Genomic DNA, 14,578 nt, shown 5'->3' on the forward strand with positions numbered 1-14,578 from the left:
TTCTCTTTCTCTTTCTCTTTCTCTTTCTCCCTCTCTCTCCCTCTCTTTCTCTTTCTCCCTCTCTTTCTCTTTCTCCCTCTCTCTCTCTCTCTCCCTCTCTTTCTCCCTCTCTTTCTCTTTCTCTCTCCCTCTCTTTCTCCCTCTCTCTTTCTCTTTCTCCCTCTCTCTTTCTCTTTCTCCCTCTCTTGCTCTCTCTCCCTCTCTTTCTCTCTCCCTCTCTTTCTCTTTCTTTCTCTTTCTCCCTCTTTTTCTTTCTTTCTCTTTCTCCCTCTCTTTCTCCCTCTCTCTCTCCCTCTCTTTCTCCTTCTCTCTCTCTCTCCCTCTCTTTCTCCCTCCCTCTCTCTCTCTCCCTCTCTTTCTCTTTCTCCCTCTCTCTCTCTCTCCCTCTCTTTCTCTTTCTCTTTCTGTCAGTGTTCCCTCCTTTCAGTCGTTGCCTGAGGACGTTCTTAGTAAGGTAGCTGATGTTCTGGAGGAGGTGAGGAGTGCACACACACACACACACACACACACACACACACATGGTCAGATGGAGAGCAGCTGGTGGCGACAGTCAGTGTGGATTTGCTTTAAGAGTTTGTGTGTTCGTGTGTGTGCATGAGGGCACTTGCGTGTGTGTGTTAACTGCATACTGCCATAGTCACATGCCTTCCAGCTTTTAGAGACACGCAGACTGTTTCTCCTTTCTGTGGTAAAGTGCTTCTGTCTGAGAGCCATGCCCGTCTCTCTCTTTTCCCTTGCTGTCTCCTCTCTCCATCTCTCCCTCCGTCCGTCTTTCACTCTCTCCCGTTGTCTCTCTGCCCACCTCTCTCTCTCTCATATTCTGCTGTCCTGTCCCTTTCCCTCTCCCTTGTCCTCTCCTGCTCCCCACGTCTCTCTCTCCTCCTCTGCTGTCCTGTGTCTCTCCCTCTCCCTTATCCTCTCCCACTCCCTTTCCTCATCTCTCTTTCTCCCTCTCTCTGTCTCTCTCCCTCTATCTCAGACTCACTACAGTGAAGGTGATTACATCATCAGGCAGGGCGCCACAGGAGACACCTTCTTCATCATCAGCGAAGGACAGGTGAGGAAGATGAGGTGGAGGAGAGAAGTGTATAAAATCACAATCACACTGCCACCATGTGGACACAATCAGTAATGCAATTAAAACATACCAGTAATAATCATAATTTAAGTTCACAGACTTCCTCCCAATAACTTCCTCTCTCTTCCCCTCTCCTCTCCCCCCTTTTTTTCTTGTCTCTCCTGTCTGTGCTCAGGTAAAGGTCACGCAACAGAAATCATCCAATGAGGAGCCAGAGTTTCTGACCACACTCTCTAGGGGGGACTGGTTTGGAGAGCAGGCGCTAAAAGGGTGATACAACAGCACCTCTAACAACCAAACAACACCTCTAACAACCAAACAACACCTCTAACAACCAAACAACAACAAGCAGTTTTAGAGAACAACCAAACACTCCCCTCTAACAACCAAACAACACCTCTAACAACCAAACAACACCTTTAACAACCAAACAACAACCAGCAGCTTTAGAGAACAACCAAACACACCAACCAATTGCCTAAGTAAACATATAGTCTCATATGAGTAGAGTTGTGTTTTGCAAAGGAAGATAATAAAGATGACTGCTTATTTATGTTTATAATGAATGAATGAATATTTCTCTCTCTCCCCAGGGAGGATGTTCGTACGGCCAGTGTCACAGCAGTAGGGGGAGTGACCTGTCTGGTCGTGGACAGAGAGTGAGAGACCCCTGGGGGGAGAAAGCAAGAGAGAGAGTGTGTGTGTGTGTGTGTGTGTGTGTGTGTGTGTGTGCCACAGGAGGCTGCTGAGGGGAGGATGGCTCAAAATAATGGCTGGAATGGCGTAAATGGGACCGTGTCAAACACATGGAAACCACGTGTTCAATGAGTTCAAAGTCCATTCCACTCCGGCCATTACTATGAGCCCCGTCCTCCCCAATTAAGGCGCCACCAACCTCCTGTGGTGCGTGTGTGTGTGTGTGTGTAACTGAACCCTTCTTCATTGGTAGATGCGGGGTTGTGTAACCCTAACCCCTCCCCTGTTCTAGGTCGTTCATGCAGCTGATAGGAGGGCTTGATGACGACAGCAGCAGACACAACGAGAGTGACGAGCTCAAGGCCAAGTAAGTGTCGCTACACCTCTGAATTCTCTCTTCTTTCGCTCCTCCTGTTATGCAGATGAATGAGGACCCAAAAGCGACTTGGCGAAAACAGAGTCTTTATTCCAGTAAAGGATATAAGCAATACTCCTGGACAATCAGAGCAGAAAACAAAACATAAAAACTTAAATCCACTCGTAGTGACGAGGACAGACTGGAGACTCGACCATTAACTGTAGGTTGCCTCGGGAAGGCACCGACCGTAGCGGACTCAGACACCTGCTCACACGCAGCATCTGAAGGAGACAAGACACGACAGGGCGAGACAAAGACACAGCACAGCGAACATCATACAAGGATCCGACAAGGACAGAAGCGGAAAACAAGGGGAGAAATAGGGACTCTAATCAGAGGACAAAATAGGGGACAGGTGTGAAAAGACTAAATGAGTGAGTTAGGAGAATGAGGAACAGCTGGGAGCAGGAACGGAACATAGAGAGAGGAGAGAGAGGGAGGGGGAGAGAGAGGGATAGAAAAAGGGAACGAACCTAATAAGACCAGCAGGGGGAAACGAACAGAAGGGAAAGCATAATGACAAGACAATATAAGACAAAACATGACAGTACCCCCCCACTCACCGAGCGCCTCCAGGCGCACTCGAGGAGGAATCCTGGCGGCAACGGAGGAAATCATCAATCAGCGAACGGTCCAGCACGTCCCGAGATGGAACCCAACTCCTCTCCTCAGGACCGTAACCCTCCCAATCCACTAAGTACTGGTGACCACGTCCCCGAGAACGCATGTCCATGATCCTACGTACCTTGTAAATAGGTGCGCCCTCGACAAGGACGGGGGGGGAAGACGAACGGGGTGCGAAGAAAGGGCTTGACACAGGAGACATGGAAGACAGGATGGACGCGACGAAGATGTCGCGGAAGAAGCAGTCGCACAGCGACAGGATTGACGACCTGGGAGACACGGAACGGACCAATGAACCGCGGAGTCAACTTACGAGAAGCTGTCGTAAGGGGAAGGTTACGAGTGGAAAGCCACACTCTCTGGCCGCGACAATACCTAGGACTCTTAATCCTACGTTTATTGGCGGCTCTCACAGTCTGCGCCCTGTAACGGCAAAGTGCAGACCTCACCCTCCTCCAGGTGCGCTCACAACGTTGGACAAACGCCTGAGCGGAGGGAACGCTGGACTCGGCGAGCTGGGACGAGAACAGAGGAGGCTGGTAACCCAGACTACTCTGAAACGGAGATAGCCCGGTAGCAGACGAAGGAAGCGAGTTGTGAGCGTATTCTGCCCAGGGAGCTGTTCTGCCCAAGACGCAGGGTTTCTAAAAGAAAGGCTGCGTAGTATGCGACCAATCGTCTGATTGGCCCTTTCTGCTTGACCGTTAGACTGGGGATGAAAACCGGAAGAGAGACTGACGGAAGCACCAATCAAACGACAGAACTCCCTCCAAAACTGTGACGTGAATTGCGGACCTCTGTCTGAAACGGCGTCTAACGGGAGGCCATGAATTCTGAACACATTCTCGATGATGATTTGTGCCGTCTCCTTAGCGGAAGGAAGCTTAGCGAGGGGAATGAAATGTGCCGCCTTAGAGAACCTATCGACAACCGTAAGAATCACAGTCTTCCCCGCAGACGAAGGCAGACCGGTAATGAAGTCTAAGGCGATGTGAGACCATGGTCGAGAAGGAATGGGAAGCGGTCTGAGACGACCGGCAGGAGGAGAGTTACCTGACTTAGTCTGCGCGCAGTCCGAACAAGCAGCCACGAAACGGCGCGTGTCACGCTCCTGAGTAGGCCACCAAAAGCGCTGGCGAATAGAAGCAAGAGTACCTCGAACGCCGGGATGGCCAGCTAACTTGGCAGAGTGAGCCCACTGAAGAACAGCCAGACGAGTAGAAACAGGAACGAAAAGAAGGTTACTAGGACAAGCGCGCGGCGACGCAGTGTGAGTGAGTGCTTGCTTAACCTGTCTCTCAATTCCCCAGACTGTCAACCCGACAACACGCCCATAAGGAAGAATCCCCTCGGGATCAGTAGAAGCCACAGAAGAACTAAAGAGACGGGATAAGGCATCAGGCTTGGTGTTCTTATTACCCGGGCGATAAGAAATCACAAACTCGAAACGAGCGAAAAACAACGCCCAACGAGCTTGACGTGCATTAAGTCGTTTGGCAGAACGGATGTACTCAAGGTTCTTATGGTCAGTCCAAACGACAAAAGGAACGGTCGCCCCCTCCAACCACTGTCGCCATTCGCCTAGGGCTAAGCGGATGGCGAGCAGTTCGCGGTTACCCACATCATAGTTGCGTTCCGATGGCGACAGGCGATGAGAAAAATAAGCGCAAGGATGAACCTTATCGTCAGACTGGAAGCGCTGGGATAGAATGGCTCCCACGCCCACCTCTGAAGCGTCAACCTCGACAATGAATTGTTTAGTGACGTCAGGAGTAACGAGGATAGGAGCGGACGTAAAACGCTTCTTGAGGAGATCAAAAGCTCCCTGGGCAGAACCGGACCACTTAAAGCACGTCTTGACAGAAGTAAGAGCTGTGAGAGGGGCAGCAACTTGACCGAAATTACGAATGAAACGCCGATAGAAATGAGCGAAACCTAGAAAGCGCTGCAACTCGACACGTGACCTTGGAACGGGCCAATCACTGACAGCCTGGACCTTAGCGGGATCCATCTGAATGCCTTCAGCGGAAATAACAGAACCGAGAAAAGTGACGGAGGAGACATGAAAGGCGCACTTCTCAGCCTTCACGTAGAGACAATTCTCTAAAAGGCGCTGGAGTACACGTCGAACGTGCTGAACATGAATCTCGAGTGACGGTGAAAAAATCAGGATGTCGTCAAGGTAGACAAAAACAAAGATGTTCAGCATGTCTCTCAGTACATAATTAACTAATGCCTGAAAAACAGCTGGAGCATTAGCGAGACCAAACGGCAGAACCCGGTACTCAAAATGCCCTAACGGAGTGTTAAACGCCGTTTTCCACTCGTCTCCCTCTCTGATGCGCACGAGATGGTAAGCATTACGAAGGTCCAACTTAGTAAAGAACCTGGCTCCCTGCAGAATCTCGAAGGCTGATGACATAAGGGGAAGCGGATAACGATTCTTAACCGTTATGTCATTCAGCCCTCGATAATCCACGCAGGGGCGCAGAGTACCGTCCTTCTTCTTAACAAAAAAACCCCGCCCCGGCAGGAGAGGAAGAAGGCACTACGGTACCGGCGTCAAGAGAAACAGACAAATAATCCTCGAGAGCCTTACGTTCGGGAGCCGACAGAGAGTATAGTCTACCCCGAGGGGGAGTGGTCCCCGGAAGGAGATCAATACTACAATCATACGACCGGTGAGGAGGAAGGGAGTTGGCTCTGGACCGACTGAAGACCGTGCGCAGATCATGATATTCCTCCGGCACTCCTGTCAAATCACCAGGTTCCTCCTGAGAAGAGGGGACAGAAGAAACAGGAGGGATAGCAGACATTAAACACTTCACATGACAAGAAACGTTCCAGGATAGGATAGAATTACTAGACCAATTAATAGAAGGATTATGACATACTAGCCAGGGATGACCCAAAACAACAGGTGTAAAAGGTGAACGAAAAATCAAAAAGGAAATAGTCTCACTGTGGTTACCAGATACTGTGAGGGTTAAAGGTAGTGTCTCATATCTGATACTGGGGAGATGACTACCATCTAAGGCGAACATAGGCGTGGGCTTCCCTAACTGTCTGAGAGGAATGTCATGTTTCCGAGCCCATGCTTCGTCCATAAAACAACCCTCAGCCCCAGAGTCTATCAAGGCACTGCATGAAGCAGCCGAACCGGTCCAGCGTAGATGGACCGACATAGTAGTACAGGATCTTGATGGAGAGACCTGAGTAGTAGCGCTCACCAGTAGCCCTCCGCTTACTGATGAGCTCTCTTTTACTGGACATGAATTGACAAAATGTCCAGCAATACCGCAATAGAGGCACAGGCGGTTGGTGATCCTCCGTTCCCTCTCCTTAGTCGAGATGCGAATACCTCCCAGCTGCATGGGCTCAGTCTCTGAGCCGGAGGAAGGAGATGGTTGCGATGCGGAGAGGGGAAACACCGTTAACGCGAGCTCTCTTCCACGAGCTCGGTGACGAAGATCTACCCGTCGTTCTATGCGGATGGCGAGTGCAATCAAAGAGTCCACACTGGAAGGAACCTCCCGGGAGAGAATCTCATCCTTAACCTCTGCGTGGAGTCCCTCCAGAAAACGAGCGAGCAGCGCCGGCTCGTTCCAGTCACTTGAGGCAGCAAGAGTGCGAAACTCTATAGAGTAATCCGTTATGGATCGATCACCTTGACATAGGGAAGCCAGGGCCCTAGAAGCCTCCCTACCAAAAACTGAACGATCAAAAACCCGTATCATCTCCTCTTTAAAGCTCAGGTAATTGTTAGAACAATCAGCCCTTGCCTCCCAGATAGCTGTGCCCCACTCTCGAGCCCGGCCAGTAAGGAGTGATATGACGTAAGCAACCCGAGCTCTCTCTCTTGAGTATGTGTTGGGTTGGAGAGAGAACACAATATCACACTGGGTGAGAAAAGAGCGGCACTCAGTGGGCTGCCCGGAGTAACAAGGTGGGTTATTAACCCTAGGTTCCGGAGACTCGGCAGACCAGGAAGTAGCAGGTGGCACGAGACGAAGACTCTGGAACTGTCCAGAGAGGTCGGAAACCTGAGCGGCCAGGGTCTCAACGGCATGACGAGCAGCAGACAATTCCTGCTCGTGTCTGCCGAGCATGGCTCCCTGGATCTCGACGGCAGTGTTACGAGAATCCGTAGTCGCTGGGTCCATTCTTGGTCGGATCCTTCTGTTATGCAGATGAATGAGGACCCAAAAGCGACTTGGCGAAAACAGAGTCTTTATTCCAGTAAAGGATATAAGCAATACTCCTGGACAATCAGAGCAGAAAACAAAACATAAAAACTTAAATCCACTCGTAGTGACGAGGACAGACTGGAGACTCGACCATTAACTGTAGGTTGCCTCGGGAAGGCACCGACCGTAGCGGACTCAGACACCTGCTCACACGCAGCATCTGAAGGAGACAAGACACGACAGGGCGAGACAAAGACACAGCACAGCGAACATCATACAAGGATCCGACAAGGACAGAAGCGGAAAACAAGGGGAGAAATAGGGACTCTAATCAGAGGACAAAATAGGGGACAGGTGTGAAAAGACTAAATGAGTGAGTTAGGAGAATGAGGAACAGCTGGGAGCAGGAACGGAACATAGAGAGAGGAGAGAGAGGGAGGGGGAGAGAGAGGGATAGAAAAAGGGAACGAACCTAATAAGACCAGCAGGGGGAAACGAACAGAAGGGAAAGCATAATGACAAGACAATATAAGACAAAACATGACATCTCCTTTCTCTTGTTTCACCCAAACTAAGTTTAGTACATTTAGTTTGGGATATATCCAACCACACAGACTCGCTAGTTTCAGTGAAAAGATATTGGGCAATTGATTGACCCCCCTCCCCGTCTCCAGGTTGGAGGCAGAGGCAGTGTTTTTCTCCAGCGTGTCTCTCAGCGATTTCCACGTCATCTGCACCCTCGGAATTGGAGGCTTCAGTCGCGTCGAACTGGTGGGTGCGAGTGTGTGTATAACGTGTGTGCGCTAACAGGACTGTGTGTGTGTGTGTGTGTGTGTGTGTGTGTGTGTGTGTGTGTGTGTGTGTGTGTGTGTGTGTGTGTGTGTGTGTGTGTGTGTGTGTGTTTAATATGTATAATGTGTGTGTGTGTGTGTGTTCAGGTGCAGTTGAAGAGTGACACCAGCAGGTCGTTTGCTATGAAGGTTCTGAAGAAGCGTCACATTCTGGACACCAGCCAACAGGGCCACATCCTCTCAGAGAGACGCATCATGATGGACGCACATGGCCCCTTCACCGTCCGGTACACACACACACACACACAGCCACTTCACTGACAATTACGCACACACACACTGACGATGTTTCCCTACACTCGCATTAACATCTGCTAACCATGTGTATGTGACAAATCAAATTAGATTTGAGATTTGATTTGTGTGTCCTTGTCCAGGTTGTATCGGACGTTTAGGGACTCTAAGTATCTGTACATGCTGCAGGAGGCCTGTCTGGGAGGAGAACTGTGGACTCTACTGAGTGCCAGGTGTGTGTGTAGGTCTCGAACGACTGCAAATGAAACCTGACTGTACACAAACTGCTCAGCCAGCTCTCCACTAACCCTAGCGTCATGCCCACATCTCGGTTCAACTCTAACCGCCAACCACAACCCACAACCTAACCCTAGCTTCACGTCCACCTCCCAGTTCAACCAGAACCCTCGCCCTGGCAAATTGTTACATATCAATAAGAGTCGCGGTTGATAGTCTGAGCACCACTGGATCATCTATGGGCCTAAACATGTTCATCTGACTCTTCTAGGGGTTCGTTTGAGGACGGCACCACACGGTTCTATACAGGCTGTGTTGTAGAGGCTCTGGCCTTCCTCCATGTTCGAGGCATCATCTACAGAGACCTCAAACCCGAGAACATCATACTGGACCAACGAGGATACGCCAAACTGGTACTAGTGCACGCACAAACACCTCCGACGCGGCATAGGGTTTTCGGAATAAGCAGGCAGTGTGCTTTTTTCCTTCGTCTTCAGTTGATTGAATCTCGCGGGCGCAGACACACAGAACAAAAAGCACAATATTTAAGTGTGCGTGTTTATCTATCAGGTGGACTTTGGCTTTGCTAAGAAGGTGGGTCTGGGTCAGAAGACGTGGACGTTCTGTGGGACTCCAGAATACGTGGCCCCAGAGATCATCCTAAACAAGGGACACGACATCTCTGCAGACTGCTGGTCCCTGGGGATACTCATCTATGAACTGCTCAGCGGCAGGTACACTGTGTGTGTGTGTGTGTGTGTGTGTGTGTGTGTGTGTGTGTGTGTGTGTGTGTGTGTGTGTGCGCTCAGAGATGGGATCTTCTTATTGGTCTCAATGCCGAGATTGTCTTTCTCTATCTCTCTCCCCCTCCCCACCTCCTCTCCAGTCCTCCGTTCTCTGGTTCTGACCCTATGAACACCTATAACATCATCCTGAGAGGAATCGACATGGTGGAGTTCCCCAAGAAGATCTCCAAGAGTGCTGCCAACCTCATCAAACGCCTCTGCAGGTTACACGCCCACACAAACAAACACCCACACACACCACGCACAAACACAGAGCATAGAGACCTCATCAAATGGTGCTTGCTGCAGAGTGTGTATATGTGACTGTGTGTGTGTGTGTGTTGCCCAGGGACAACCCATCTGAGAGGGTGGGGAACCAGAAGAATGGGGTGAAGGACATCCAGAAACACAAGTAAGAGTTACCGTGGTGACGAGGACTGCTGGACCTACCAGCCAATAGGACTGCATGGAACAGAAATAGCTACATTCTCTGAAAGGACGTTTTGTTCTTCAGCTCCCTTGCAGATTATTTTGCCTCAATTAGGGTGCCATTTTTGGACACAGCCACGGTTATCTTGATACAACAAGGAGAGCTGAGTTGTCCTAGCTGTGATTATTTTTTTATTTGTCTTCAGGTGGTTTGAAGGTTTCAATTGGGAGGGCCTCCGACAGACAACTCTGGCCCCTCCTTTCACTCCTACTGTGAGTATTACACGTTAATACACACACACACATGTACATATATACACACACACACACACACACACACTCAGCCGTGTCTCCTCTTTCCCCAGGTGGAGGGTCCACTGGACACCAGAAACTTTGACTGCTTCCCCGATGACAGCGAGGCCCCGCCCCCAGACGAGGAGTCCGGCTGGGACCTGGAGTTCTGATTGGACAACATACATTATGTAGAACAGACATGCCCTTTCTGACATGTAGATTAAGGCATCGCCTCAGCTCCAATAATGGCATTTCTGTCTGCGCCCTCCCCAATGCGAACCTGGTTGTGCTAGGTTTAACTGGTGGGTTTACCAGGTGAGTTAGGAGTATCTGACAGGTTACCAGGTAAGCTAAGTATGTCAGGTTGTGGCTCTGCCAAAGTGAGCTGGGGGAGTGATAGAACCCCCGGGTAGCAGTGGCCAATCAGCTGCTGCTGTCACCGACTCCTCCTCGTGACAGTTTTCTACAATACAATAAGAGTTTTTGGATTTGTTTGTGTTCATCTGTTTTGACTGGGGTGATTGTTAGTTCCCGCAGTATTTGGTCGTAAAATATATAACCAAAATAAAAAACATCAAAAAACATTCAACTCTGTAGCAAATGTCTGAATAACTCGACAGAGCGGAGTCGTGCAGGAGCACCCAGAGGGAGAGAGATGTGACTGTGCATGTCAAGGGAAGAATAAGGGGAAGAGTGTGAGAATGAATGAGGGGAAAGTTAATGAAAGCTAAAACAGAACCATTTCCTCTCTCACATGTCACAGCTCTGAGACCCTTAACAGCCATTTGAACCTCTTATGAGCGGTGGCAGGTTATCAGATCCAAAATAGGTCGTCGACTGTTACTCCATGGCAACACAGGTCATCATGGAGACCCTGCCACCTCCACGAACAACCCCCCTGATAACACACACACCAACACACATGCCTTTCACAATGACTGATCAGCTTTTCTACATGACTGAACCACATGAACCTGAAACATGACTGGAATTTTTAAACTCATTTCAGTTTCCTACCTAATTTAACTAGGGAGGTCACCTATTCTAAATCAAAATGCTGAAAGGTTTCTGGTTTTGCAGACAAGTCATTTTTCCTACAACCACACCTGAACAGCTGCTTCTCACATTTGCAGACCCATTGTAACCTCACCCGATGCATTTTGAAATAAAATAATCACTTTAGTTTCAATTTCCACAATGAACGTTCTTACATGAATAAATATGTGCAGACGCACGGAAAGTTCCAAAGCGCTCGGTGGAAACATTTGATAAATTAGCCAAACGCACGCACCGCGACCCCCACTGGAGATGCCGGTCGCTGATTGGACAAACCCGCTGGGGGTCCAGTGATTTGTGTAACAAACGGCTATAAAAAAATATAAAAAAACAGCTCGTCAACGTAACACTAACCAGGGAACTAACAGAGAGCTACATCCCAAGTGTTCTCCACCAAAAATCAAGCCTACCTCTTGCACCCGATGAACATCACCATATTTCAACAAGATGCTAGCTAAATTCGGCCTGTTTGCGATCTTCCTAGTCCTGGGGACCTCCGCCTTCGATGCCGAACCGGAGGAATCCTCTCTTGGCCGTGCACGCTTCTCCTCCAATAGCCCCTGTGAGTACCGTTGATTAGCCTAAAGTGCAAAAGACCATGCAAACTGCAGTTCTTATCCTAAAAAGGCTGTAGATACAGAGTGCGTTGGGTACATGCACAAGAGTTGGTTGGGTGTGAAAGGTGCCTCCTGTAATCAGACCTTGCTAAAATAGTTGCATTCCCATGAATAGAGACATAGGCACTTTCTTAAATGTATGTGAGTGTAGCCCACTACAGCCTCTGTCAATTGCTGAAGTTTGATGTACCCCCCTCTCTCTCCAGCGGATGTGGCTGGGTGTTTGAATGGTGCTCTAGCTGTGGGATGTGGAACATTTGCCTGCCTGGAGAATTCTACCTGTGACACGGATGGCATGCACGATATCTGCCAACTGTTCCTCCACACCGCAGCTACCTTCAACACACAAGTAATCTGTACACACACACACACACTTTTTTGATGACCCACCGCAGTGTCTCTAACCCTGTGTGTGTGTGTGTGTGTGTGTGTGTGTGTGTGTGTGTGTGTGTGTGTGTGTGTGTGTGTGTGTGTGTGTGTGTGTGTGTGAGCGCAGGGTAAGACATTTGTAAAAGAGAGTCTGAGGTGTATTGCCAACGGCGTCACATCTAAAGTGTTCCAGACCATCAGACGCTGTGGAATCTTCCAGAGGATGATCTCTGAGGTCAGTCACTGGCTTTATTAGAGATTCACTCCGTGTCAGCCGTCATATCTTCCTATCGGCGCCAAAGTGATCCCAAATAACCTCTACTGTGTGGTAGGATGAAGTGCTAGTTTCTGAGAGTTAAAAGGGTTGTGTGTGTGTGTGTGTGTGTGTGTGTGTGTGTGTGTGTGTGTGTGTGTGTGTGTGTGTGTGTGGTGTGTGTGTGTGTGTAGGTCCAGGAGGAGTGTTACAGTAGACTGGACATCTGTGGTGTGGCTCGCTCCAACCCTGAGGCCATTGGAGAGGTGGTACAGGTACCTGCACACTTCCCCAACAGGTGAGCCAAACTGTGTGTGTGCGTGTGTGTGTGCGCGTGACTAACCCGGTGTATTTGTCTAACGTACCGTGTTTGTTCCAGGTACCACAGCACTCTGCTTCAGTCCCTGCTAGCCTGTGATCAGGAGACAGTGGCGGTTGTCAGGGCGGAGTTTGTTTCTAGGCTGGGGCCAGACATGGAGACCCTCTTCCAGCTGCTGCAGAACAAGCCTCGCCCCCAGGAGTCTAACCAAGGTGCTAACTCCGCCCCCACCGGCTGGCACTGGCCAATGGGGTCTCCCCCCTCCTTCAAGATCCAGCCCAGCATGAGAGGAAGAGACCCCACCCACCTGTTCGCTAGGAAACGCTCTCTGGAGGTGTCGGATAGAGAGATGGAGTAAAGAGGAGACAAACACTACCGGTCAAATGTTTTAGAACACCTGCTCCTTCCAGGGTTTTTCTTTATTTCTACTATTTTCTCCACTGTAGAATAATAGTGAAAACATCCAAACTAGGAAGTAACATATGGAATCATGTAGTAACCAAAAATGTGTTATATTTTAATTTGAGATTCTTCAAAGTAGCCACCCTTTGCCTTGATGACAGCTTTGCACACTCTTGGCATTCTCTCAACCAGATTCATGAGGTAGTCACCTGGAATGCATTTCAATTAACAGGTGTGCCTTAAATGTTAATTTGTGGAATTTCTTTCCTTAATGTGTTTGAGCCAATCTGTTGTGTTGTGACATGGTGGTGGGGGGATACAGAAGATAGCCCTATTTAGTAAAATACCTAGTCCATATTATGGCAAGAACAGCTCAAATAAGCAAAGAAAAACGACAGTCCATCATTACTTTAGACATGAAGGTCAGTCCATATGGAAAATGTGAAGGACTTTGAAAGTTTCTTCAAGTGCAATTGCAAGAACCATCAAGCGCTATGATAGAACTGGCTCTCATGAAGACAGCCACAGGAATGGAAGACCCAGAGTTAACTCTGCTGCAGAGGATACGTTCATTAAAGTTACCAGACTCAGAAATTGTTGACCAAATAAATGCTTCACAGAGTTCAAGTAACAGACACATCTCAACTTCAACTGTTCAGAGGAGACTGTGAATCAGGCCTTTGTGGTTGAATTGCTGTGAAGAAACCACTACTAAAGGACACCAATAATAAGAAGAGACTTGCTTTGGGCAAGAAACACAAGTATTGGACATTAGACCTGTGGAAATTGTGTGATTTTTGGTTCCAACAGCCTTGTCTTTGTGAGACGCGGTGTGGGCGAACGGATGATGTCTCTGCATGTGTATTTCCCACCGTAAAGCATGGAGGAGGAGGTGTTAGTGTGTGGGGCTGCTTGGCTGGTGACACTGTCTGATTTATTTCGAATTCAAGGCACACAACCAGCATGGTTACCACAGCATTCTGCAGCGATACGCCATCCCATCTGTTTTGCTCTTAGTGGGACTACCATTTGATTTTCACACCTCAACACTGTGTAAGGGCTATTTTACCAAGAAAGAGAGTGATTGAGTGCTGCATCAGATGATCTGGCGTCAACAATCCCCCAAACTCAACCAAATTTAGATGGTTTGGGATGAGTCGGACCGCAGAGTGAAGGAAAAGCAGCCAACAAGTGCTCAGCATATGTGGGAACTCCTTCAAGACTTTTGGAAAAGCATTCCAGGTGAAGCTGGTTGAGAGAATGCCAAGAGTGTGCAAAGCTGTTGTCAAAGCAAAGAGTGACTATTTGAAGAATTTTGATTTGTTTAACACTTTTTTGCTTACTACATGATTCCACGTGTAATGTCATAGTTTATGTCTTCACTATTATTCTACAATGTAGAAAGTAGTAAAAAATATAAAGAAAAATCCTTGAATGAGTAGGTGTGTCCAAACTTTTGACCGGTAGTGTACATGCACACCGCTCTTACCTTATACACACAAACACACCACAGCTACCTTAAACACACAAACAGACAGTCATGAATGCTTCAACTCTCCATGCATGCTGACACACACATACGTGCACATGCACGCACACACACACACACACGCACACACACATACACACGCACACACACATACACGCACACACACACACACACATACATGCACACACACACACATACATGCACACATACGTGCACACACACACACACATACGTGCACAT

The 14,578-nt window shown here is 48.8% G+C and overlaps 2 protein-coding genes across 3 annotated transcripts in view; both read left to right on the top strand.

Annotated features, from left to right (window-relative positions):
- LOC118385577 (cGMP-dependent protein kinase 1-like) overlaps nucleotides 1–10,679 on the top strand; it is an 18,645-nt gene extending 7,966 nt beyond the window's left edge. Inside the window, exons 9-22 of one of the 2 annotated variants that reach the window (XM_052521410.1) lie at nucleotides 412–475; nucleotides 980–1,057; nucleotides 1,254–1,348; nucleotides 1,672–1,737; nucleotides 2,067–2,141; nucleotides 7,678–7,774; nucleotides 7,942–8,081; nucleotides 8,232–8,321; nucleotides 8,597–8,738; nucleotides 8,896–9,059; nucleotides 9,212–9,334; nucleotides 9,460–9,522; nucleotides 9,746–9,812; nucleotides 9,905–10,679. In XM_052521410.1, the coding sequence (XP_052377370.1) occupies nucleotides 412–475; nucleotides 980–1,057; nucleotides 1,254–1,348; nucleotides 1,672–1,737; nucleotides 2,067–2,141; nucleotides 7,678–7,774; nucleotides 7,942–8,081; nucleotides 8,232–8,321; nucleotides 8,597–8,738; nucleotides 8,896–9,059; nucleotides 9,212–9,334; nucleotides 9,460–9,522; nucleotides 9,746–9,812; nucleotides 9,905–10,003 (1,363 nt within the window). In that variant the 3' untranslated portion in view covers nucleotides 10,004–10,679. The remainder of the gene's footprint in view (nucleotides 1–411; nucleotides 476–979; nucleotides 1,058–1,253; nucleotides 1,349–1,671; nucleotides 1,738–2,066; nucleotides 2,142–7,677; nucleotides 7,775–7,941; nucleotides 8,082–8,231; nucleotides 8,322–8,596; nucleotides 8,739–8,895; nucleotides 9,060–9,211; nucleotides 9,335–9,459; nucleotides 9,523–9,745; nucleotides 9,813–9,904) is intronic. The other variant, XM_052521411.1, reaches the window with a different exon arrangement.
- A 104-nt stretch (nucleotides 10,680–10,783) lies between these two features.
- On the top strand, nucleotides 10,784–14,469 carry stc1l (stanniocalcin 1, like). The gene is made up of 5 exons (XM_052521779.1): nucleotides 10,784–11,451; nucleotides 11,713–11,855; nucleotides 12,003–12,110; nucleotides 12,323–12,426; nucleotides 12,508–14,469. The coding sequence occupies exons 1-5, from the start codon at nucleotides 11,337–11,339 to the stop codon at nucleotides 12,803–12,805; spliced, it is 768 nt and encodes a 255-aa protein (XP_052377739.1). The 5' UTR covers nucleotides 10,784–11,336; the 3' UTR covers nucleotides 12,806–14,469.
- Nucleotides 14,470–14,578: the final 109 nt, after the last annotated feature.

Source organism: Oncorhynchus keta, chromosome 6 (genome assembly GCF_023373465.1).
Source record: "Oncorhynchus keta strain PuntledgeMale-10-30-2019 chromosome 6, Oket_V2, whole genome shotgun sequence".
Taxonomy (NCBI): Eukaryota; Metazoa; Chordata; class Actinopteri; order Salmoniformes; family Salmonidae; genus Oncorhynchus; species Oncorhynchus keta.

Excerpts from the sequence above, each read along its gene's own strand:
- stc1l (XM_052521779.1), top strand. The coding sequence starts at position 11,337 with ATGCTAGCTAAATTCGGCCTGTTTGCGATCTTCCTAGTCCTGGGGACC. Across the intron at positions 11,452-11,712 it reads CTTCTCCTCCAATAGCCCCT|CGGATGTGGCTGGGTGTTTG; the intron begins GTGAGTACCGTT and ends CTCTCTCTCCAG. Across the intron at positions 11,856-12,002 it reads CAGCTACCTTCAACACACAA|GGTAAGACATTTGTAAAAGA; the intron begins GTAATCTGTACA and ends GTGTGAGCGCAG.